The following is a 23,673-nucleotide window of genomic DNA, read 5'->3' as shown; positions in this document are numbered from 1 at the left end:
CCTCCATGTCTCCTGGTGTACTGACAGACACAGCAAACCTTCTTGCAACAGCTCGCATTGATGTGCCATGCTGGATAAGCTGCACTACCTGAGTCACTTGTGTGGGTTGTACAGTCCGTCTCATGCTACTACGAGTGTGAAAGCACCACCAACATTCAAAAGTAATCAAAACATCAGCCAGAAAGCATGGGTACTGAGAAGGGGTCTGTGGTCCCAACCTGCAGTACCACTCCTTTATTGAGTGTGTCTTGCTAATTGCCAATAATTTCCACCTGTTGTCTATTCCATCTGCACAACAGCATGTGAAATTGATTGTCAATCAGTGTTGCTTCCTAAGTGGACAGTTTGATTTCACAGAAGTTTGATTTACTTGGAGTTATATTGTGTTGTTTAAGTGTTCCCTTTATTTTTTTAGCAGTGTACAGTATATATACACACTATACATACTTATATTTATAGGAACTCTATAATGACAGACTGTAGCCCATCCGTTTCTCTGCATACTTTGTTAGCCTCTTTTCACCCTGTTCTTCAATGCTGTTCTTCAACCACAGAGCAGCTATTATTTGGGTGGTGGGTCATTTTCAGCACTGCAGTGACACTAACATTGTGCCGCTGTGTCATTGCAGTGCTGAGAATGACCCACCACACAAATACCACCTGCTCTGGTCATGTGGGGTCCTGAGTATTGAGGAACTGGGTGAAAGGAGGGTAACGAAGTATGCAGAAAAACAGATGGACTACATTCTGTAGTTATAGAACTACAAATGGCTCATATATGGTAAGTGGAGCTGATATAATGGACAATGAGTGTAGAAACAAGCAGGTGGTGTTACTGTGGCTGGCGTTCTTGTGTACAAAGTGTGCAGCCAAAAAGGTTTGCATGGTAAAAAAGGTTCGTTAAGAATCATAGCACACCTACCAAGACTTTTATCCACAGACATAAGACATAAGTCCATCAGTTTACTTTGACATCTTTTGTAAAAGTATAAATGGGAAGTCAAACTCAAGAAACCTTTATTTTATTTTATTTTTTTCAATTTGAGTTTTTTAATGTGCTACTATGATTGTGACTGAAATGGATCTCCGCTCCCTCATTAGTATTGAGATATAAAGGGAGAGACTAATTAATTAGTACTAAGTAGCGCTGGGAACTGGGAACATTTCCTCATGATCAAGGTACAGCACCGGACGCAAACAAACACTTGAGTGGCTGAGCTATGTTTACAGCTCTGTACATACACAAACTGAATTCTGAATTAAAGTCAGTAAAAGCACTGTGCTGTTCATTGAACAATCTTTGAGCGTTATGTTACTTAGAAACATTAACAAACTTCAGCGGCTCTTAACTATCACTTGCTTATATGTGCAAAAATCCTTGGCTCCATTTCGTTCCACTGTTTGTTGCTTAGTAATGCCATTGACAATGCATTTTGGAACACATTCACCTGATTAATGTGAGCTAATGTTTACGATAAATTACGAGTGCATTGTGAGATTCAAGTATCCTCAAGATAACGTGAATTCTAATTTATGATCAAGGGAACAATGGCTGACATACTTATTACTAAAGTGTAAATGGGAAGCACTTTCGGTCACAGCCTATGAAAAATGTCCTGAGATACTGGCCCTAAGTTTCATAAAACCACTAGGTAAAGTGCTGTGCTTGCCATCACTTAAAAGTTCTACAACAATATTTACAGCACAGACGTTTCTTTAAAGAACTAGGCTGTTTCAGCTGGGTTTCTAACCCTTACATGTGATAACTTTTTCCATCACAGCAATTTAATGCCTTATCCCCAGGGTAAAGTTACACAAAGTAGTAGCGAAGCTGAAGAAGTACTTTAAAAAGTTTACAAAATGTCCAGAATTGCATGTGAGCCACTTTTTTAATAGAATACCTTTAGGGCTATGTAGCGTTACCTTACAGAAATCTTACAATTAATGCTAAACGTAGTGTGTGACTGTTGTTGTACTGAACTGAACTGGTGACACTGGTGAGGCACCACATACATCCATGAAGTTTAGTTTATGACATAGAAAGTTTGCTTTCCTCACACACAAGCTCAGATTTGCTTGCAGATTTGCACGCATGACTGATGTAGCTGAATATGAGATTCAGTGATGGGTAATTGCTCATCAGCTTGTAGGGTTTTCAGAGTTGTCTGGGTATTCAACTCTGTGCTAGCTCACCTTGTGTTACGTGAGGCTTGACATTACAGGAAGGTTCTCTTGAGCACCTCACAAAGTCATTGGGCAGCACTGTCTGGCCTTGACATGAGTTCTCATCACCATTTCCTGTCACTGCAAAAGCCCCATTTCCTGCCACTCTCCACAAGTCTTCCTCTAAAGCACTCTGAGTAATAAAGAAGAAACCATCAACAACATCCACCGATACTGGTGTTCCATCCACAGTCAAGCAGCTTTTCAGAGGTCCATGAAGTTCCTCACTTGCAAGAAACTCATCAAACTTATCAAAGCCAGGTGAGAAGACCGGCCAGGGATGCTCCTCTTCTTCTGTGTCCGCTGCGTCAGAGACTGACTCAACTCTTTGAGAAACAACTGAGATTTGCGGTTTATAAGGACAGACTGCCCAATTCTGCTCTGGCTTTCTCTCCTCAGTGGTGTCTTCGCTATGAGTAATAGGATACGAGTCCCTCCGATCCAAAGGTGGAGAGCAGTCCTCAACTGGAGACAAAGGTGGATCACTGTCCACTGACTGCCAGCACATATCAGAACCACATTTTTCATTCTGTAAATAAGAGCACAACCCATGTTATGAAGTATACCCTCTTAAAAATGTGGTGCTCCAAAGGGTTCTTTGAACTAAGCAATAGAAGAAAATGTTTTTCACATGCATGCACAGGCACTTTTTTTTTAACAAAAATGGCATTTTACTTTAATGGCTTCGCTCAAAGAACCCTTTGTAGCACCTTAACTTTTAAAAGTGTAGAATGCAAGACAACAGAAAGCAGGTACTTAACTAGTGTTTGTTTTACTACTCAATTTTAGTAATAAATTAGTAACATTATATATTAGCACCTTAACTTTTAAAAGTGTAGAATGCAAGACAACAGAAAGCAGGTACTTAACTAGTGTTTGTTTTACTACACAATTTTAGTAATAAACAACAACTTCATAATGGCATGATTTCCTTAAACTACCATCTTACATAAACAACAACTCAGGAGCAACTTGGGGGGGGGGGGTTGAGAGTGGTGGGTGGGTGTTGGTTGAAGGGTTAGGGATACATGTAGAATCACATTGTTTTACAGTAGGCTGTAGATCTGTACAATCTTTGGCTTTACAAAACAAAATAAAAAATGTAAAACGTAGCATTAAAAGTAGCGCTCCATCTGTATCAAATTTGTGACCAAGCATACTCCTAGCAAGTGAAAGCACATTCTAGGTAGGGGTATCCTAAAGCAAAAAGCTTGGATGTAGTATGTAGCATACGTATGTACCTGTAGAAGTTTGATTGCATTGCTGTTTCCAAGTTTTGGTAGAGTTTGAAAAAGCCAAGCAGGTCCCACTGACATGCAGGTTTTCCTTAATCTGCACAAAAACAAAACATAGAAACACAGTAGAGAGACAGTGAGCATTCAGCAGTAAGTAAAAACATGAAGTAAAATGATAATACAACTACAGTTCATCACCTTTTCCGTGCACATTTCAGATACAACAGATTTATTAGGATGACTATTGGAACAACAGCCATCACACAGATCCCAATTACTGCCCCTTCTGAAAAAGAACTGTCGTGGAATTCTGTCAAGAATCGATAAGGCAGACAAGAATATGCATTGAGTAGCAAAGTTTTATTGAGTCTGTTAGCAGTTTGAAACCACAGTCCAGACTGAGGTAAAAACATTTAACATACATATTTATAGTATAGATTAGGGAGTTGAGAAAAGGGAGGAGGAGAGGGTGTGCGTGTCACACCGACGTCTGAAGAGATACATTGTTCAGGTCGCTGTGACCCATAGATCAGAGTGCTGGCGCCTGAGAGGACACATTGTCCGGGTCGAGAGGTTACTAGCAGGTTAAGATAGGCTGTAAATACGTCAGGTGCCCTCCCAATGCAGCTGTAATCTATGCTAGGAAAAACAATAGTGTTTCATGGAAAGAGAAGAGCGATTTAACATATGCCGTACAGGCAGTTGCAAGGCCAACACATGATTATAGTTAGCACACACTATCACCAGGCTAAGCATGATTACAATGAATGAGTGGATTTTAAATGAATCTATTATGAATCAACATAAAATTATAATGTGGTTATAATATAATTTTCCATAACAGAACACAGGAGATTGTCCAACATGATAGCTTGTATTTCCACAATCTGAACTGTAACATAAGCAATTGTAATTCTCAATTACAGCAAATGAGCTTCCCATCAGCTTTCACTCTGACTCTGACTTCATTCTTTAATATGTTCACGTCTATACACTACATGTGGTTCCTGTACATGGATTCAGACTAAGCCTAGACTAAAAGGATTTTTTATTGATGAATCACTATTTGTAGTGCAACTTAATTCAAAACTAGGCCTAATCCCCTAATCCATATCTAGGAAACTGGTTCTACGTGTTTTTACCACCACAACTTCAGTGTAGCTCCAGGTGTTTTTAGCACTTTGGACGGTAGTTTAGGGATTTGCATGGTTGGGATGGCCTGTTGATTTAAAAGTGTGCTCTTTCTAGAACAGTATTATAAAAATGGAGATTAATGGATGTTGTTCTATAAGAATAAGAATGCTGTGTTACTAATCCTTGTCCATTCTGAATGCTTAATGAATAATGCCAGATTTCCATTCCCTCTACCGAGACAAAAGGTCATCTTACCGCCAGGCACGTCAGCAGGAGGACTACGTGTAGACACAAAGGTATCAGTATTCACCCATCCAGAGATTTTGTTATCCTTGTGCTCTGGGCCAGGTATGCTCTCTGTAAATAAGCAGGATCAGTTGAAGTGGTGCATTTTCTTGTGTTGTCTTTCTTGCACATGTTAAATTGGACATAATAATGTTCTTTGCGAAGCTGCATTTATACCTTTAGTATAACACTAGTGTGTACAATGGTCTTATGAACAGATATTACAATGCATTATGAAGCTTGTTTTTATAAAATCACACACTCATACTTTATAAAGTGCTACAAGTGCTTATGTGTAAATATACAGGCTTATGACAGTCATTATGGCTGTATGTATTGCATATAATTATGGCATTATGAATACTGGATTTATAGAAAGAATATTATATGTTAGTTCAAGAAATGCAATGGTTCAGTATGGTGAAGGGTCGAAGCTAAAATCTAAATAGAAATATATAATGTAAAACAAGTGACTGCATAAATATTAACCCCCTTAAAGTGACAGACCGACTTTAACTGAGTTCCAGGCAGTTATTGCTCACAATTAGTAAAATGGAGCTCACCTGAGTACAGTGAATGTGTCGCAAGTGATAAAGACATCTGTCTGGAAGGTCTAGTCAATCAATATTCCTGGCTTCAAATACACCATGAAGACAAAAGAATACTCAACGCAACTCTGAGATTATTGAAGAGTAGAGAAGTTTAGTTAAATCCCTGGAGTTCAGTTAAATACATCATTAAGAAATGGAGGGAATATGGCATATGTACATCTGCCTAGGTCAACTGGAAGAAGGTTCTTTGGGTCTGATGAGACCAAAATAGAGCTTTTTGAACATCAGACTAGATGCTTTGTTTGACGGATGCTAAACACTGCACATCACAAGAAATGTAACATCCCCACCATGAAGCATGGTGGTGGCAGCATCAATTTAGCTACTTTAGAGTAGAGTAGTCATAGGTGTCTTGGTGACATCCCTCACTAGTTTCCTTGTGCAGTCACTCAGTTTGTGAGGGCGGCCTGCTTTAGGCAGATTTACACATGTGCCATTTCCTTCCATTTCTTAATGATGAATTTAACTGTCTTGGATTTTTGCATCCTGTGCCTTACACTTTTCAATATCCTTTTCTCTGAGATGTGTGGAATGTTATTTTGTCATCATGGTGTAATTGCAGCCAGGAATACTGAATATTCCTGTCTTTATACTACAATCACTTGAGACACTTTCACTATTCTCACTTGCACTGAACTGTGACTAGCACTAATTGTCTGGACCTCTGTTGAATTAGGTCAGTAACTTTAAAGGGGGTGAATCTTTATGCAGTGACTTATTTTACATTATTTATTATTATTTAGACTTTAGCTCTGACCTTTATCAACCACACCATCTAAGTACTGCCTGCAGAAGTCCTTAATTAGCTGAATAAAGTCTGTTCAATTTGGGTTGGAGGTGAAACCTACAAGAAGGTTCATCAGAAGGATCAGTGACCACTCTTGTTGTTCTTAATTGATTTCTTAAATGAGGGAACTAACAAATAATATTCCATGTATCATTTAGATGATGATACATCCAGGGGTCCATGGTGTCTTTGGTCTTTTTTTCTAAGCCAGAATATAATTTGAAAGAAAAAAAAATGTGACAGATCATCTAGTCTACAATAATGATGGCATAAAGTATGATGTTTGTGATAACAGTAATAAAAGACCAAATGCTAGAACCACTCTGCCTCAGGGTTCTAGCAAATGATACCATGAAGCTAGCTAAGCTTCATCTGATTACAGAGCACTCTGAATATGTAATAAAAAAACTACAAGAATAAGAACAATCTTTAAAAAACATAAACAGACACTGGTAGTAGCTAAAGTGATAGCTTTAGACATGGGTTTAAGGTTTGAGATCCCCTACTCTACATAATTAAACCCCTCACTCTGAATTATTCTGAATCGAAAAATAGTCATATGTCTTGTCATTTCTCTCTTATAAAATACATGATGTTATCTCTAAAGATTACTCTAATAGCATTTACATGCACACTGCTAAGCTGTTTAGAAAGTGTTTCTCTGTGCAGATATACAGGAACTGAAAACAATCTATTTATGGATGGTTTAATGCAGTAGCTCGTAGCGCTCTGCACATAACAATACCCCTGGGGAATGCAGAGGTGAAGACACGTTGTACTAAGAAACTGATGTCTTCTAAAACTCAAGCACTGCAGTTCAGTGATGTTTATGTGTCAGTGAAGCTGCTAGGCCTTTGTTGTATTTTTTCATGGCAGTCTTATAATGAGACAAAAACCAGCTTGTGGCAAAGTGTAAGTGACTTGGTTGGAATAGCTCTTAGTTTAAAGAAGATGTGTACAGAGGCACACATCTTCCGTTGTTGCCCCTACTTCCTGCTGAATGTTAAACCACATGTTAAAAAATAGCACCCTACTGACTTAGTCATGTACAGAGCACTGAAACATCATGACAGAAGTGTGGAGGCCTCTAGTTTTAAGCCTTTAAGTCTTTTCACAAAAATGAACCAACAATTAAAAATCTTCAGACTACATGGGAAATACGTCTTCTAAATATTTACACAATAGGCTGCAACATTTTACAATAGGAATGAGTAACCACTTCCACATTATTCCAAAATCATTCTGGATCAGGTGTCCTTGCCACAAATGCAGAAAATGGAACAGTACCTCTAGTCAAAACATCTGTTACTGTCAATAGTTAAATGAGTAGAAGGGTGAACCTGAAGTTAAAGAACCCAAAGCATTCTTTTTAACATTTTAAGCAAGATTATTATTTTTTATTTTTGTAGAATTTTAAAGAAAATTTGCATCAGGAAATTAGACATTTCACCCCAAACGAAAGGTCTCAGACAATGTTTACCAAGGTCTCAGGCCTCAATTAGATTGTTAGAGCTATGGCCTGTACACAATCAACATTAGGAAAGGCCAGAATATTTATAAATATTCTGACACCTCAACCTGACAACCTTGTCCCGGCAAACAGCTTTCATGGTCTCATGGTCTCCTCTAAGCAACCTTCTCACACACTAAACAATAAAATGAAGGCTTAATAAGCCTTAAGAGGTGCAAGCTGAAAGTTTTGCCATGGCCCTCAAAGTCCCCCGACCTATACATCATTGGAGAATCAGTGGAAAGAACCATGTATGCAAGACAGCCCAAGAACCTCACAGAACTAGAAGATTTTTTGCAAAGAAGAATGGCCAAAAATCCCCCAAACAAGAAGCGAAAGACTCTTAGCTGGCCATGAAAGTGTTTATAAGCTATGATCCATGCCAGTACTGACCATGCAGGGTGCCCAAACCTTTGGACCTTTCCCTTTTTTGTTATTTTAAATCTGCAAAAGATGGGAAAAAAGAAAGTAACCTTGCTTAAAATATTAAAGAAATCATCTTTAACTTTAATGGTCATCTTTAACTACAATACTGTATATTACTCTTACTTGTTTAGCTATTCACAAACACAGATTTTTGGACTAGGGGCCCAAAACATTACTATGCTAGAGTAATGTATTTACTGCATTCCTAGGCAAGACCCATCAATGTACTGTTTTCGGTTTCAGCCCAAAGTGACACTAGGGCCAGTCCCGATGGGGTGTGAGTTTTTTTAAATCATATTCCTGTTTAAAATAACCAAACCATGCTAAAAATAATGGTTAATGTTATTTTTAAACAAATGGAACCTTATTGACAGGCTTTCTTTCCAAAAGTGCTCGTGCTATAAATATTATTAACAAGTTAGCTTTGTATTATACACCACAGAACTGTCCATGTGTGTGTTAATATAGCAAAACACTCAGCAACTATTTAACATGAGCATTTCTCAGCCTTTCTTTAACCTTTAGAATGGAACAAGCTGTTTTGGTACTTTGACTTTAACCCCGGTATATGTAAATGAGCTCTCTTTTGATTGGCTATGCTGTATTGTGCCTCATTCAAAGCCTCATTCAGTCCAAGCTGAAACACCCCTTATAATGTAACAGTATTTATGGGTGGAGTTCAACCCACAAAACTAAGCTGTAAGCCATAAAAAATGCTGTTTTCTGTCACATCATTGTCCTTGTTTTCTCAGCTTCATTTCTGTATATAGACTGAAAAGCTCTAACAGTGTTTACATACAGTACAGAATCAAACAAATGACTACTCTTCCATGTTTCCATGATATAGGCTCTTTAATGTCAATGTAATGACAATTTCAGATGCTGACGGCCATGTTCAGTCCTTAAAGTCTGTAAATCAGCCATTTGCTTCTGACAGTGTACATACAGACAAGACATAACTACTCAGCACTGCCTTCAGGCGGGTGATTCACAGGTGCAGGTTACTGGAAGTGGATGTAAGGTTTTTCAGTAGATGGTGGAAAAACCTGCTGTCACACTGTGGGTTTGTTTCTGTTGAGTTTCAAACCAAAGCCAAGAAAACTTTTTTCCATGATCCATATGTGGCTGAGCACTGCCTAGAGATTTTATCGCCTAGAGGACAGGTTTTGGGTATTTGGAGCTTCGTACAGTACAGCACACATATAGCTGAAGTTGGCGTGTGAATAAATGATGTACACTGATGTTTGTTAAAACTGTACACCACATCACACTTCCTCCTACACTCTCCCACACGTCCCCCTCCCCCTCACTTACACTTCTGCATGTGCACTTGCATACAAAAGCATTAACTCTGTACTGACACACAGAACGGGCCTCGTGTTTGTGAATTCAGACAGGGTGTTCAGTCATCGTGAGTTATCGCATTAACCTACATCTGAAAAAGTTCTAGTTCCAGAGTGTCATAACACATGTCTCTATAAAAAGTGCAGGAAGTTAACTAAGGTTTGTGTGTTATACATGACTGTGTAAGTACATAAGAAGCTTGTTGAACATACTTTTGTCTTTTAGATGGATTCGTCCATGAACAGGACACGATACACCCTTGATGCTCTCAACATACAGTGAGATATTCACTGCACAAGGTGGTGTTTCTGAAATAGCAAATAAAAAACAATAAGAAAAGTAGTTCTCTATGAATATATACTAATATATATATTTTGATTAGAATATAGTGTATACTTGAGATAAGATGCATGTGTGTGTGTGTGTGTGTGACTGATGTTGTTTGCTGACTCTTACCATCAATGAATGTTGAATTTTTTTCTTTTGCAATTCTCTTCCATTGCACTTCTGATGGGCTTCTTTGCCACTGAACTACAAAACCCAACATCTGCTCTGCGATGTTGATGTATGAGAGATGAGAGGAGTTCCAGGCCAGGTGAATTCTGCCCTCTGCTGTTTGGCTTAAGTATAATGCTGGAACAGGTGTTTCTGCAATAATCACATATATAAAGTTTTGTTTGTCTTATCTGATAATTGGCGAAGCTCTAGCTCTTAGCTCTATGGCAAAGGATAATGATCCTCAGACTCGTCTTACAGAGGCAGAACATAATTACATAAGTTACATAATGTCTGGAACAAAGGCGTATTTAGATTTACTTGCGCCTGCAATCTGTAAAACTCTGTTTAAGTTTTAAATTTATATTAAAACAATTTGCATGTGATCCATGTTTTACCATGTAGAAATTTCAGCCCATGTAAAAATGACAGATCGGCAAACTGTTCAGATTTTTATAAACAGAAATACCAAACACAGACCACTGGTTGGCCAGAAAAACAGAATGGTCAGGGTCACATTACTACTACAAAATTCTGAGACAGGGTCTGGTGGACAGAGAAGATCCAGAATGATTAGTTTTAGTGTGATTTAAGTGGAGGTAGAAAGCAACTTCCCAAGATTCAAAACATACCACCTCATCTATAAAACATGGTGGTGGTGATGCTAATCGCCTGGGCCTGCATGGCTGCCACAAGGCACTGGTAGATACACATGATGATGTCAGAATAACAGGCAGTCATTCCATGCAAAGGACTGGCATATACATTCTATGTATAAAAGGTGATGTCATTTCTACATTTCTACAAAAATACCCTTTATTATACAATATTCATATATTCAAGTCATATAAAGCTAGACGTTGTTCTGGATAAGAGTGTCTGCCCATTTAAATAACTGTAAATGACAGTAAAACATCTAAAAAGTATGACCTTCTACATTTAAGCATGTTTATGAAAACATGTCTGACCTAGCAACAGTTGCTATGGAAGAATATGGAGCAGAAGTGGACAAATTATTTAGTAAATAAAAGGTTCTGACCTGCACACATCAGCCTTGTAGGAGCTGGCGGGGAGTTCCCTGCTGATGTGACAGCACTTACATTCACCTCCATCACCTCTCGGTGCAGCTGGAGTGTGTACTGAGTAGTAGCTGCTGAGCAGTTCAGAGTGTGTGTGGTGCTGTTCTCTTTATAAGCCAACTTGTAACCCAGCAAGTCTCCTTTATAATCTTCGGAGGTAAGAGCCTGAGGAAAGCAAAGTGTTCATGTGTTAAAGTGTGCACTAGATGCCTCGACTGTTTGCATATGATGTTGTTGATTAATTGTATTATTAAATATAACTTTCAAGAAAGTTCATTGTAAAACATGCCATCCCAACACCTACACTGCTTCATGCGACAAAGATGAATCACTTAAAGGAAAACATGCAATCATTATCTAATCTACCTCTTCAGAACTAAGTGAGCACTAGAGGCCAGTAGAGCGCAGGTTCTAGTCAGTGTACAGTGAAGTGAACAGAACTGGCCCCACTGATTTCTCCATTTTTAAACATTTGTCACACAAAATAGTTTCAGATCCTCATACAAAATGTAATATACACCAAGGAATATATTTTTTTTAGCAATAAACACAACATTTGAATGTTTTTAAATGATCACTTAATTGATTGTAAGACCAAAAAAGCTGAAACCAAATACTTTAGCAGTGTTAGCTGTATGCCAGATGCAGAATTAGCTTTATGCTAGGTGTAGCTTTAACTTTAGAATTAGCTTTATGTAAGGTGCAGAGTTAGCTTTATGTCAGGTGCAGAGTTAGCTTTATGCCAGGTGCAGAGTTAGCTTTATGCTATGTGCAGAGTTAGCTTTATGCTAGGTGCAGAGTTAGCTTTATGCCAGGTGTAGAGTTAGCTTTATGCCAGGTGCAGAGTTAGCTTTATGCTAGGTGCAGAGTTAGCTTTATGTCAGGTGCAGAGTTAGCTTTATGCTAGGTGTAGAGTTAGCTTTATGTAAGGTGCAGAGTTAGCTTTATGTCAGGTGCAGAGTTAGCTTTATGCTAGGTGCAGAGTTAGCTTTATGTAAGGTGCAGAGTTAGCTTTATGTCAGGTGCAGAGTTAGCTTTATGCTAGGTGCAGAGTTAGCTTTATGTCAGGTGCAGAGTTAGCTTTATGCTAGGTGTAGAGTTAGCTTTATGCTAGGTGTAGAGTTAGCTTTATGCCAGGTGCAGTGTTAGCTTTAAGTAAGGTGTATAGTTAGCTTTATGTCAGGTGTAGAGTTAGCTTTATGTCAGGTGCAGAGTTAGCTTTATGCCAGGTGCAGAGTTAGCTTTATGCTAGGTGTAGAGTTAGCTTTATGCCAGGTGCAGAGTTAGCTTTATGCTAGGTGTAGAGTTAGCTTTATGCCAGGTGCAGAGTTAGCTTTATGCTAGGTGTAGAGTTAGCTTTATGCCAGGTGCAGAGTTAGCTTTATGCTAGGTGTAGAGTTAGCTTTATGTCAGGTGCAGAGTTAGCTTTATGCCATGTGCAGAGTTAGCTTTATGTCAGGCGCAGAGTTAGCTTTATGTCAGGTGCAGAGTTAGCTTTATGCCAGGTGCAGAGTTAGCTTTATGCTAGGTGCAGTGTTAGCTTTATGCCATGTGCAGAGTTAGCTTTATGTCAGGTGCAGAGTTAGCTTTATGCTAGGTGTAGAGTTAGCTTTATGCCAGGTGCAGAGTTAGCTTTATGTAAGGTGCAGAGTTAGCTTTATGTCAGGTGCAGAGTTAGCTTTATGTCAGGTGCAGAGTTAGCTTTATGCCAGGTGCAGAGTTAGCTTTATGCTATGTGCAGAGTTAGCTTTATGCTAGGTGTAGAGTTAGCTTTATGCCATGTGCAGAGTTAGCTTTATGTCAGGTGCAGAGTTAGCTTTATGCTAGGTGCAGAGTTAGCTTTATGCTAGGTGTAGAGTTAGCTTTATGCCAGGTGCAGAGTTAGCTTTATGCCATGTGCAGAGTTAGCTTTATGTCAGGTGCAGAGTTAGCTTTATGCTAGGTGCAGAGTTAGCTTTATGCTAGGTGTAGAGTTAGCTTTATGCCAGGTGCAGAGTTAGCTTTATGCCATGTGCAGTGTTAGCTTTATGCCAGGTGCAGAGTTAGCTTTATGCCATGTGCAGAGTTAGCTTTATGTCAGGTGCAGAGTTAGCTTTATGCCAGGTGCAGAGTTAGCTTTATGCTAGGTGTAGAGTTAGCTTTATGCCAGGTGCAGAGTTAGCTTTATGCCAGGCGCAGAGTTAGCTTTATGCTAGGTGCAGAGTTAGCTTTATGTCAGGTGCAGAGTTAGCTTTATGCTAGGTGTAGAGTTAGCTTTATGCCAGGTGCAGAGTTAGCTTTATGCTAGGTGTAGAGTTAGCTTTATGCCAGGTGCAGAGTTAGCTTTATGCCAGTTAGCTTTATGTCAGGCGCAGAGTTAGCTTTATGTCAGGTGCAGAGTTAGCTTTATGCCAGGTGCAGAGTTAGCTTTATGCCAGGTGCAGAGTTAGCTTTATGTCAGGTGTAGAGTTAGCTTTATGTCAGGTGTAGAGTTAGCTTTATGCTAGGTGTAGAGTTAGCTTTATGTCAGGTGTAGAGTTAGCTTTATGTCAGGTGTAGAGTTAGCTTTATGCTAGGTGTAGAGTTAGCTTTATGTAAGGTGCAGAGTTAGCTTTATGCCAGGTGTAGAGTTAGCTTTATGCTAGGTGTAGAGTTAGCTTTATGTAAGGTGTAGAGTTAGCTTTATGCCAGGCGCAGAGTTAGCTTTATGTCAGGTGCAGAGTTAGCTTTATGCCAGGCGCAGAGTTAGCTTTATGTAAGGTGTAGAGTTAGCTTTATGTCAGGTGTAGAGTTAGCTTTATGCTAGGTGTAGAGTTAGCTTTATGCCAGGCGCAGAGTTAGCTTTATGTAAGGTGTAGAGTTAGCTTTATGTCAGGTGTAGAGTTAGCTTTATGTCAGGCGCAGAGTTAGCTTTATGTAAGGTGTAGAGTTAGCTTTATGCCAGGTGTAGAGTTAGCTTTATGTCAGGTGCAGAGTTAGCTTTATGTAAGGTGTAGAGTTAGCTTTATGCCAGGTGTAGAGTTAGCTTTATGCCAGGTGTAGAGTTAGCTTTATGTCAGGTGTAGAGTTAGCTTTATGTAAGGTGTAGAGTTAGCTTTATGCCAGGTGCAGAGTTAGCTTTATGCCATGTGCAGAGTTAGCTTTATGTCAGGCGCAGAGTTAGCTTTATGTCAGGTGCAGAGTTAGCTTTATGCCAGGTGCAGAGTTAGCTTTATGCTAGGTGCAGTGTTAGCTTTATGCCATGTGCAGAGTTAGCTTTATGTCAGGTGCAGAGTTAGCTTTATGCTAGGTGTAGAGTTAGCTTTATGCCAGGTGCAGAGTTAGCTTTATGTAAGGTGCAGAGTTAGCTTTATGTCAGGTGCAGAGTTAGCTTTATGCCATGTGCAGAGTTAGCTTTATGCCATGTGCAGAGTTAGCTTTAAGCCATGTGCAGAGTTAGCTTTATGCTAGGTGCAGAGTTAGCTTTATGCTAGGTGTAGAGTTAGCTTTATGTCAGGTGCAGAGTTAGCTTTATGCCAGGTGCAGAGTTAGCTTTATGCCATGTGCAGTGTTAGCTTTATGCCAGGTGCAGAGTTAGCTTTATGCCATGTGCAGAGTTAGCTTTATGTCAGGTGCAGAGTTAGCTTTATGCCAGGTGCAGAGTTAGCTTTATGCTATGTGCAGAGTTAGCTTTATGCTAGGTGTAGAGTTAGCTTTATGCCATGTGCAGAGTTAGCTTTATGTCAGGTGCAGAGTTAGCTTTATGCTAGGTGCAGAGTTAGCTTTATGCTAGGTGTAGAGTTAGCTTTATGCCAGGTGCAGAGTTAGCTTTATGCCATGTGCAGTGTTAGCTTTATGCCAGGTGCAGAGTTAGCTTTATGCCATGTGCAGAGTTAGCTTTATGTCAGGTGCAGAGTTAGCTTTATGCCAGGTGCAGAGTTAGCTTTATGCTAGGTGTAGAGTTAGCTTTATGCCAGGTGCAGAGTTAGCTTTATGCCAGGCGCAGAGTTAGCTTTATGCTAGGTGCAGAGTTAGCTTTATGCCAGGTGCAGAGTTAGCTTTATGTCAGGTGCAGAGTTAGCTTTATGCTAGGTGTAGAGTTAGCTTTATGCCAGGTGCAGAGTTAGCTTTATGCTAGGTGTAGAGTTAGCTTTATGCCAGGTGCAGAGTTAGCTTTATGCCAGTTAGCTTTATGTCAGGCGCAGAGTTAGCTTTATGTCAGGTGCAGAGTTAGCTTTATGTCAGGTGCAGAGTTAGCTTTATGTCAGGTGTAGAGTTAGCTTTATGTCAGGTGTAGAGTTAGCTTTATGCCAGGTGCAGAGTTAGCTTTATGCCAGGTGCAGAGTTAGCTTTATGTCAGGTGTAGAGTTAGCTTTATGTCAGGTGTAGAGTTAGCTTTATGCTAGGTGTAGAGTTAGCTTTATGTCAGGTGTAGAGTTAGCTTTATGTCAGGTGTAGAGTTAGCTTTATGCTAGGTGTAGAGTTAGCTTTATGTAAGGTGCAGAGTTAGCTTTATGCCAGGTGTAGAGTTAGCTTTATGCTAGGTGTAGAGTTAGCTTTATGTAAGGTGTAGAGTTAGCTTTATGCCAGGCGCAGAGTTAGCTTTATGTCAGGTGCAGAGTTAGCTTTATGCCAGGCGCAGAGTTAGCTTTATGTAAGGTGTAGAGTTAGCTTTATGTCAGGTGTAGAGTTAGCTTTATGCCAGGCGCAGAGTTAGCTTTATGTAAGGTGTAGAGTTAGCTTTATGCCAGGTGTAGAGTTAGCTTTATGTCAGGTGCAGAGTTAGCTTTATGTAAGGTGTAGAGTTAGCTTTATGTCAGGTGCAGAGTTAGCTTTATGTCAGGCGCAGAGTTAGCTTTATGTAAGGTGTAGAGTTAGCTTTATACCAGATGTAGTGTAGTGTTATGCCAATAAATAAATAAATAAATAAATAAATAAATAAATAAATAAAATCGAAACTGGAATGTATCATAACTGAGAAATTACCAGATGGTATTGGGTAACGTTTGTTGCAAAGGCAAATAATTTTTTTTTCACAGCATTCATAGATAACACATTAAACTGTCTATTTCCTTTTTTTGTTGGTAGTGCTGTGAGTAACCAGTAGAGGGTGCAGTTGGACCTTAGCGTCTCTTTCCTTATTCCTGTCGTTTTGGTTACATTTCGTAACTGTTCTACATGATGAAAATCTGTATATGTGGTTTGTGTACGGTTTCAGACCTTCTGCTCAGCTCAGACAAGCAGTGACTCTGATTGAGACCCTGATTACCACAAGTGAGACACTGAGGTTAAGACCTATGCAGTCTCATGAAGACGTATGCATAAGACATATGCAAATGAATGAAATAGATATAGCTCAGCATCACCAATACACATTTTATATATTATATATAGTTACTTGGAATTATACTTAATTATTTACTTGCAATAGTTACTTAATTATTATTTTATTTATTTATTAAAATAATAATTAAGTGATAGAAATACTTAAGTAAAGTAACAGAACAGACAGACAGAAAAACTGTCTGCTGAAAACAATATGACTTCAATTGCATTGTTCCCTTTTTTGTAACTGTGTTTTAAAGTGAACAGTTCAACAGAAATATCCACTACTTCATATCCTCTTTGATAGACTTAACTTTAAGTCTGCATTATCTGCATTATCTGCTTAAGTAAGGAAATCTGATTTGCCTCCTGAAAAATGCTTGTGTGGAGTGACTAAGTAAGAGATATGCAGTAGTCTATATCAGTTCATCAGTACTCATTGTGTACATCCTTCATTCAAGAGAAAAGCGGAAGAGGGTTCGCAAGAAAATAGTCAGAGCAAGATTTATGTTTAACAGTAGAGAAAACCACCAGCTTGAAATTGAATGGCTTTTCCTAGAGTGACTCCAACTTTAGAGAAAGTGAAACGTCGTCTTTGTTCATACCTTAATGAAAACTGTACACCGCCATGGTACAAAGACTCTCTTCAGGTCATTTTTGACCCTTAAGACAAGAGGAGTATACAGAATGTTAAGACTACACAAGGGTTAACTCTGTGTATGGCCCTGATACCAACCTTCCACAACACTGTCACATTCTGTGTGTCACTCCCTTCATTTCTCATTATGACTCTCCACACATCAAGCTTGTTTAAGGGGGCTGAGGAGGAGAATCAGATTGAAACAAAATGTTAATTTGTTGCAAAGGCTCAATATCACCATGCTGGGGGGCTTTAGTACCCTCCAGCTGACACTAAAGCTTGGCTTTAGCCTTATACTCTCCAAAGTGTCCTGTTCTGTGAATATTATACAAGCTATGTGTCGGTATTGGGTCACCTTAAAGGAGCTGAATTTCTGCTAAAGTTCGATCATGTACTGTGTTGCCTTTTTATGAAAGCAGTCCCATTTTGCTAAACACCTCCACACTTTTACGTGTAGTTAAATCACTTTAACACACTTTAATACCTCATGTGTGAGCAAAAGATTTGCTCTGCAATGGTACAGTATTCTGACTGTATTCTCTATCACAGTAGACAGTTTTACCTTGTCCAGGGGTGTTTTGTATGACTGGTTGACTCCAAACACTGCAGTTGAGCTCCACTGAGATTGAGCACACGTTCAGTACAAACTCATAGCAGGTCAGTGGCTCCAAAGCATCTAGCATCAGTAGTTTTCCTTTGTGAAGCTGAATCACATTTCCCTTCATCTAATGAGATGCAATGAATAGTAATTTCATCAGTTTCTAACAAGCAACCTGCTTTGATGAATTATTGATTATGGCACTAATGAGAAAAGTTATTGTGGTGGTGTGACTGTGATACCACAGCCAAAGGTGAAATATTTTGGCTTCAGGAAACATAAGGGCACAATACGTCAGTTTTCCATACTTTAGATGAATTGTTTGGTGCAAACCTATGGCAGACTATGGGTAATTCTGTCACATTCCTATCATGCAGATTACAACAGCAATTTCCTCCTCCAACCTTTCCCAACATTTCCCCTCATTTATCTGAAAAGTCATTTAAAACATCCACTGCTTACCCAGTCTGGAGATCCGCTTGTTCTCCTAAACATCAGATTGGGTTTCAGAAACTCCATATTGTCTGAGCTCTGCCAGTGGATAGTGGCAGACAAAGAACCTTTTGTGAAAACAATGTCTGTGATGTGTGGAGCACTTGGAATCACTAAAAAAAGAAAGAAAAAAGAATGACCTTAGACCTTAAAACAGATATTTGAGAGATCCTGTAAAGCAGGTTTAGAGTGTAAGTGTATCGTATCTGGATAAAAGCGTCTGCTAAATGCCTTAAATGTAAATGTAGGTTTGTCCCCAAACTAGAGCAGGAAAACATCAAACTATTTAAATCATGGGGTACGCCACAATACATCTGGGGACTTGATGAATCAAATGTTTAAATCAAGTGACACAGTGGATTTAGTTATGGGTTGTATGTTGCAAATATGAAATCAGTTTTACTCAGTAGGTGAAAACACCCGATGCATTGAGGTCGTTTTGCGACTAAAACAGGTCACATTAGTCAGTCAGTGAACCTGAATAATTCTGAAAAAAATACATCAACTTAACCTTGTTTTTTGAACAGACGAGGTGCAGTTACATTTTGATTTGCACCCTCAAATAGACTTGATATATTCTTCATTCTTATTAAAATAAAAAAGAACTATCAATAAATGAGCCTTTGTGATTTTACAGTAATTTACGTCAAACATGTACAGTGTGCAACAACAAGGTATAATCATTATTATTATTATCAGTAATTACATTATCTGGTTTCATTTCCGTCATTATTACATCTGCACTTGCAACGTTAACCTAGTTCTGTGATTTATGAGCATTTAGGGGAAATTTCAACTATTAATGCAAATATAAGATCCTTGAGGAACCTTTGAACCGTTCTTCAGTTTGAAACTGTGATGCCTCCAAATGTTCCTCAAGGACTTTTCACTTTTAACAGTGTACAATGGCATCACGTATCAGGGAAAGCATAACCCAGCTAAAATGTGTATGTGGAGCCTGTATGGGTAGCCCAACTAGGAACCAGAACGTTTTGCCCTCGGGTTCCATGTTGGCCCCATATACGGATGCCCACCAGGGTCGGTGACGGGACCAGGCGGGGTTAAGCATGGGCCGCATCTTGGTTGTCCACATGAGGCCTAAATAGGTGAGTAAGAGTAAGGTGGGCTGTAACTATGGGGCTTATGTGGGAAGCCCAACTTGGTTCAGTAACAAGGAATGTAAAAACCCACTCAGAGCCCATGCCCACCTGGAACCCACCTAGCCCTCGTTCCACAAATGTGAGCCCCACATGAGCATGTTTTCTAGGAAGGAAATGTTTTGCACTACATTTTTGCTCTTACAAAAGCCCTTAGTTTAATGCTAGAGTTCAAAGTATCAAAAGTATCAAAGTATTTGGCAAATAATTACAATTTTAATACATTTCTTAATTGAATAGTGTGTATGTGTGTAATACGTGTACATTTGAAGAACTGAATATTGAATACAGGTCTGTAGTTTAAAGCTATAGCTGTGAACAACTGAAATTGGAAACTGTATTTCCAAAATTGTAACATTACAAGTGAAGGCACAAATGTTCCTAACTTGTAATGTATCTAGATCTAGGGTATGATTACAGTAATGTGTAGGCCTGGCTACAGTTTGGGTAATGCCAACAGATTCAGAATTGATGTAAATTCCTTCTTTAGTGGGTGGTCTGCCCTCTCAAAATGAAATGACAAGAATGTTAAAATCTCCTACAATTATTACTTTATCACTGCACACAGCAAACTGAACGGGCCCCTGGTGGTCTGTATATATTAATTAATCAAAATGCGTTTTTGTTGGTTATTGGTTCAGAATTTTAAAAGTAGTGAAGATGTCACAGTGTTTCTCATTAATATCTAAAGTATTTTGGCCTGACATTTTCGGCCTGCAGGAGGTAAAATTTATAATACTGAAATCAAGAATTTCCAATACTAGTATTCAGTACTAAAATCAAAATTCTGGTTTGTGACAACCATGGCAATGTTTATCTACAGGTGTTTATATAATATGCAAACGTCATGTAAATAGCTATGCAAATATTCATCTATTTTCATAGTAAATGAAATTATGTTTACTTAGGAAATTATGTTTACTTATCTCCTGCTAGTTGTTTAACCTCTTGCAGAGCCCAGTTCAAAGTCTAGTACACACAAAAAACTCATTCACCCTAAACATCAGGAAAACATTTTAACAACATTCACCCAGTATTATGTAGTGTTGTTCTGGACCTGTAATGCTGCGTTCTTGGATATATGGTCTTTTAATGTATGTGAAGGGAATTAAACCTTTACAAGGCTTCTTCACAATCTAACATCTCATTTACAATTAAACCAAAATCATACACAAGATTAAGTGGTCCTTCGATGGTTTTATTCCAAAGAGCCCTTGAGTCTTGAATTTTTAATGTGTGTGAAATGCAAAATAAAGGAGTAAATGAAAATGGCAACATACAGTCAACCACAATGTCCCGTCCACACACGAGGTGAGATATCTCTCCTTGCTTCACCATGCAGAGAAGTCTGAAAGTTGGCTGGCTGACAACTAGCTGTGTTGTCACGCTGGAACAGCTGCTTTCCTGAAGAACGATTTCTTTATTGAGCATTATGATGAAGAGTCTGTTACACTGCTCAGTGTCGGACTTGCAGTGCACAGTCAGGTTGGAACCCATAGGAACGGGATCTTTATCTACTGTCACATTTCCGACACACTTGATGCTGTAGCAGTCTAAAGAGCAGAACACCAGTCAGCTCAAACCTCAGAACCTTCAAGATATCAATCTCGAAAAAACATGCACTGACCAAGAAAAATGGCTGTTTAACAAAAAAAATGAAATAAAAACACAGTAATATCGTAGAGCATCACAGCAGGCTCACTCACCTGTTAGTCTGAAGAAGAGTAAAACAAGAAAGGCAATCTGCAGGACTTCTTTGAAGAAATCCATGTCATGCTTCTTTTGCTCTGACCCATAAATGACGTTACTCTGTCTCTCCTCTTCCCTGCTAATCTCAAAACTGTTAAACCATTCACATAGAGGTCATCACCATAACAGCTTATCATATCTTTGATCTTCTTCCTTCCTTGATGAAACGAGTGTCTCTCATTGTTGCTGTAGAATGACCTGTACTTGTACTCAGAAATCGATCGCATAGTGTGCGTTGGTCGCTGTGTAGAAAACAGGAAAAAAGAGACAGAACACCATAAGCAAGACCACCAGTTAACTCAATGCAGATGCCTGATGTCTTTTTGCTTAGCATGAAAATTGTTTTCTCAGAGTTAGTGTTCTCTTTTATGGGGTTATGACCTACATTTGCGGCTCTCTGCTGGAACTTCAAGGCAGTGTCTGAGCATGTGGGTGTCCCACTTTATCAACCTCCTTTTTTAGTCATCGCACTTTTGTGTAAGATAAGTTTGAGGGATTTTAACGGCATGTTTGAAACTGTCTGATCATTTCAACATATTCAGAAACGTGTCACCCAAACATCTGGAATTTCTGCTTACACTAAGATGCATAATGAGATCTAACCTCTGTAGAAGTATCTACACAGTAAGCCATAATAAGCAAAGTAACTTACCGTTAAGCGTTCTCATCTGGGTCATTATGAAGGCCCACTGAGGAGGGAAGTATCAAAGCTCACAAACATGTCTGGAAAAATTCAACGCAAGGCCTTTAAAAAGAGAAAAAACATTGACATTTTAAATGGGAACTTACTGGTTAATACTGTGAGATGGTCAGGGAAGATCATTAAAGCATAAACTAACAGTCTGATCTGGGAAGCTTATATGATATAATTATTTGTGATCGATGCGTCTTAAAACCTGTAACAAAAAACCTCTAACACAACATTCTCAGTCAGGACATCTACATGCGTGCAGTAATCAGCCAGCATATACGATAGGATTCCGTTTATTGTCTTTTTTAAAAAAACAAAATGAGCAAGAGTACTGAGAGCATGTATACAGCAGTTATATGATCACAAACTGACACATGTCCCTGTGAATAATCCTATAAGAAAAGCTGCGGACTGAAATAGAATTACTGTACCATGCCTTCACGTGTTCCTTGTCCCATTTAGAGCATGTGAGCATAACAGCGCCTGAGCCAGTCTACTCCACGTTTCTGATCTTCTCTCTTCTAATTTCCATCCTTGCTTCAAAGGCGCTGTGGGGAAATCCCACACCAGAAGGTTTTTCAAAGTTTTGCTAAGATACACAACCCTGTAGATGAAATTGTTGTATAGACAGTTACTGTTTATCAGGAAAAGTAATTAGTTACAGTCTAATCTCCAGTTCCAGAATGGAACAATGGAAAATGGGACACAAATGTGTAAAATGATCAATCAGCTGTTGTGTAAAACAGCACTCTTAAAACAGACCTACACCCCAGGAAGGTGGTAACCACAGTTCTTTATAAAATGAAAATGTGAACCACATAACTGTTACTGCTGTAAACACTTATGTGTGCGTTATGTGTGCATCAACTGCACACGTCTATGCTACATACACTCTTAAGAATAAAGGTGCTACAAAAGATTATTTGAGTGATGCCATAGACGAACCACTTTTGGTTCCATAAAGAACCATATTGGTCATAGAGATGTGAAGGATGTAAAGGTTCTTTATCAATGTAAAGGTCACGTCCCTTTACAAAAATGGCTCTTAATGAAACCAAAAGTGGTTCTTCTATGGCCATTTGTAGCACCTTCATTTTTTATAAGTATACAAAATAAATCCCAGTCCATATTTCTACATGAACGCTTCACTCTTTAATTTTTTTTCATTCAGTTGTAAACATTTTAATCATTTTCCTGTTCTCCTGTAGTCATGCGGTCTGATCGGTGCTATGTGATATGTCTTCAGTCTCTCAGATTACTGTGTTCGTTCTTTGAATTTTTAAATTATCTACATTGAGCATCCTGTTTCCTCACCAGTGCCCCTCTTAATCATCAGCTTTAATTCTAATTGATCTCAACTTCAACCCCTGAAGCTTATTAGGAAAGCTTATGACACATCAAGTCGTATTATTCATTAACTACTGGGACTTCTGTAGAAACTGGTGCGGCTATTCTTTGGTAATAGAAGTTTGTAATAACACTTTCGGGCTGCTGTCGGGGCATAGACATTTTAATATTGATTAACCTTAATTAATAAAGTTAAGGTTAAAGTTAATTCTGGCTTAATTTAGATCATTTTTTTGAGTTTCATTCTGAAAACCTTTATGAGAATAAACATAGATTATAATGGAAATAAATTCATTCTTTAGTAATGGTTAATAATGAACCATTGTAATACACTGAAATATCTAAACGATCACCCTCAACAACTTCACTTCACTTCACTTTATTTCACCATAAATCCAAAGTGGCTTTTAATACATTCTGGATGCATTCTGGACTCTCCTCATGTTTGATGAAAATGGCTCTTCTCTCTATAATTGAAAGAACTGAAATGCTGCCTCTCCTTAAGTATTTCTAACAGTTTAGAGAATACAAATAATATTGTATTCCCCAGGGTAATTCCCCAGGAAAAAAAGCTTTTTGTTTTAGTC

General features: G+C 38.8%; 1 protein-coding gene across 3 annotated transcripts; it reads right to left on the bottom strand.

Annotated features, from left to right (window-relative positions):
- Positions 1 to 1,870: 1,870 nt before the first annotated feature.
- On the bottom strand, positions 1,871 to 21,282 carry il23r (interleukin 23 receptor). 3 transcript variants are annotated; one of them, XM_072684348.1, is made up of 12 exons: positions 21,006 to 21,276; positions 20,580 to 20,852; positions 18,113 to 18,255; positions 17,615 to 17,777; positions 17,149 to 17,231; positions 11,090 to 11,294; positions 10,012 to 10,203; positions 9,768 to 9,863; positions 4,848 to 4,949; positions 3,657 to 3,768; positions 3,465 to 3,555; positions 1,871 to 2,752 (listed from the first exon to the last, which is right to left on the bottom strand). In XM_072684348.1, the coding sequence occupies exons 1-12, from the start codon at positions 21,067 to 21,069 to the stop codon at positions 2,174 to 2,176; spliced, it is 2,103 nt and encodes a 700-aa protein (XP_072540449.1). In that variant the 5' UTR covers positions 21,070 to 21,276; the 3' UTR covers positions 1,871 to 2,173. The 3 variants fall into 3 exon arrangements, with proteins under 3 accessions (XP_072540449.1, XP_072540450.1, XP_072540451.1); XM_072684349.1 differs by having other exon boundaries at positions 20,580 to 20,703; positions 21,006 to 21,050; XM_072684350.1 differs by lacking the exons at positions 1,871 to 2,752; positions 3,657 to 3,768 and having other exon boundaries at positions 3,485 to 3,555; positions 21,006 to 21,282.
- Between the last annotated feature and the right edge of the window lie 2,391 nt (positions 21,283 to 23,673).

Source organism: Salminus brasiliensis, chromosome 7 (assembly GCF_030463535.1).
Source record: "Salminus brasiliensis chromosome 7, fSalBra1.hap2, whole genome shotgun sequence".
NCBI classification, from domain to species: Eukaryota; Metazoa; Chordata; class Actinopteri; order Characiformes; family Bryconidae; genus Salminus; species Salminus brasiliensis.
This window is presented reverse-complemented; position numbering and strand designations above follow the sequence as displayed.

What these genes read in the sequence shown, in the direction of transcription:
- il23r (XM_072684348.1), bottom strand. Translation starts at nt 21,069, where the DNA reads ATGGATTTCTTCAAAGAAGTCCTGCAGATTGCCTTTCTTGTTTTACTC. An exon ending in ACTCTTCTTCAGACTAACAG is followed by an intron (nt 20,853 to 21,005) that starts GTGAGTGAGCCT and finishes TCTGCTCTTTAG; the next exon opens with ACTGCTACAGCATCAAGTGT. An exon ending in ACGGGACATTGTGGTTGACT is followed by an intron (nt 18,256 to 20,579) that starts GTATGTTGCCAT and finishes TTCTTTTTTTAG; the next exon opens with TGATTCCAAGTGCTCCACAC.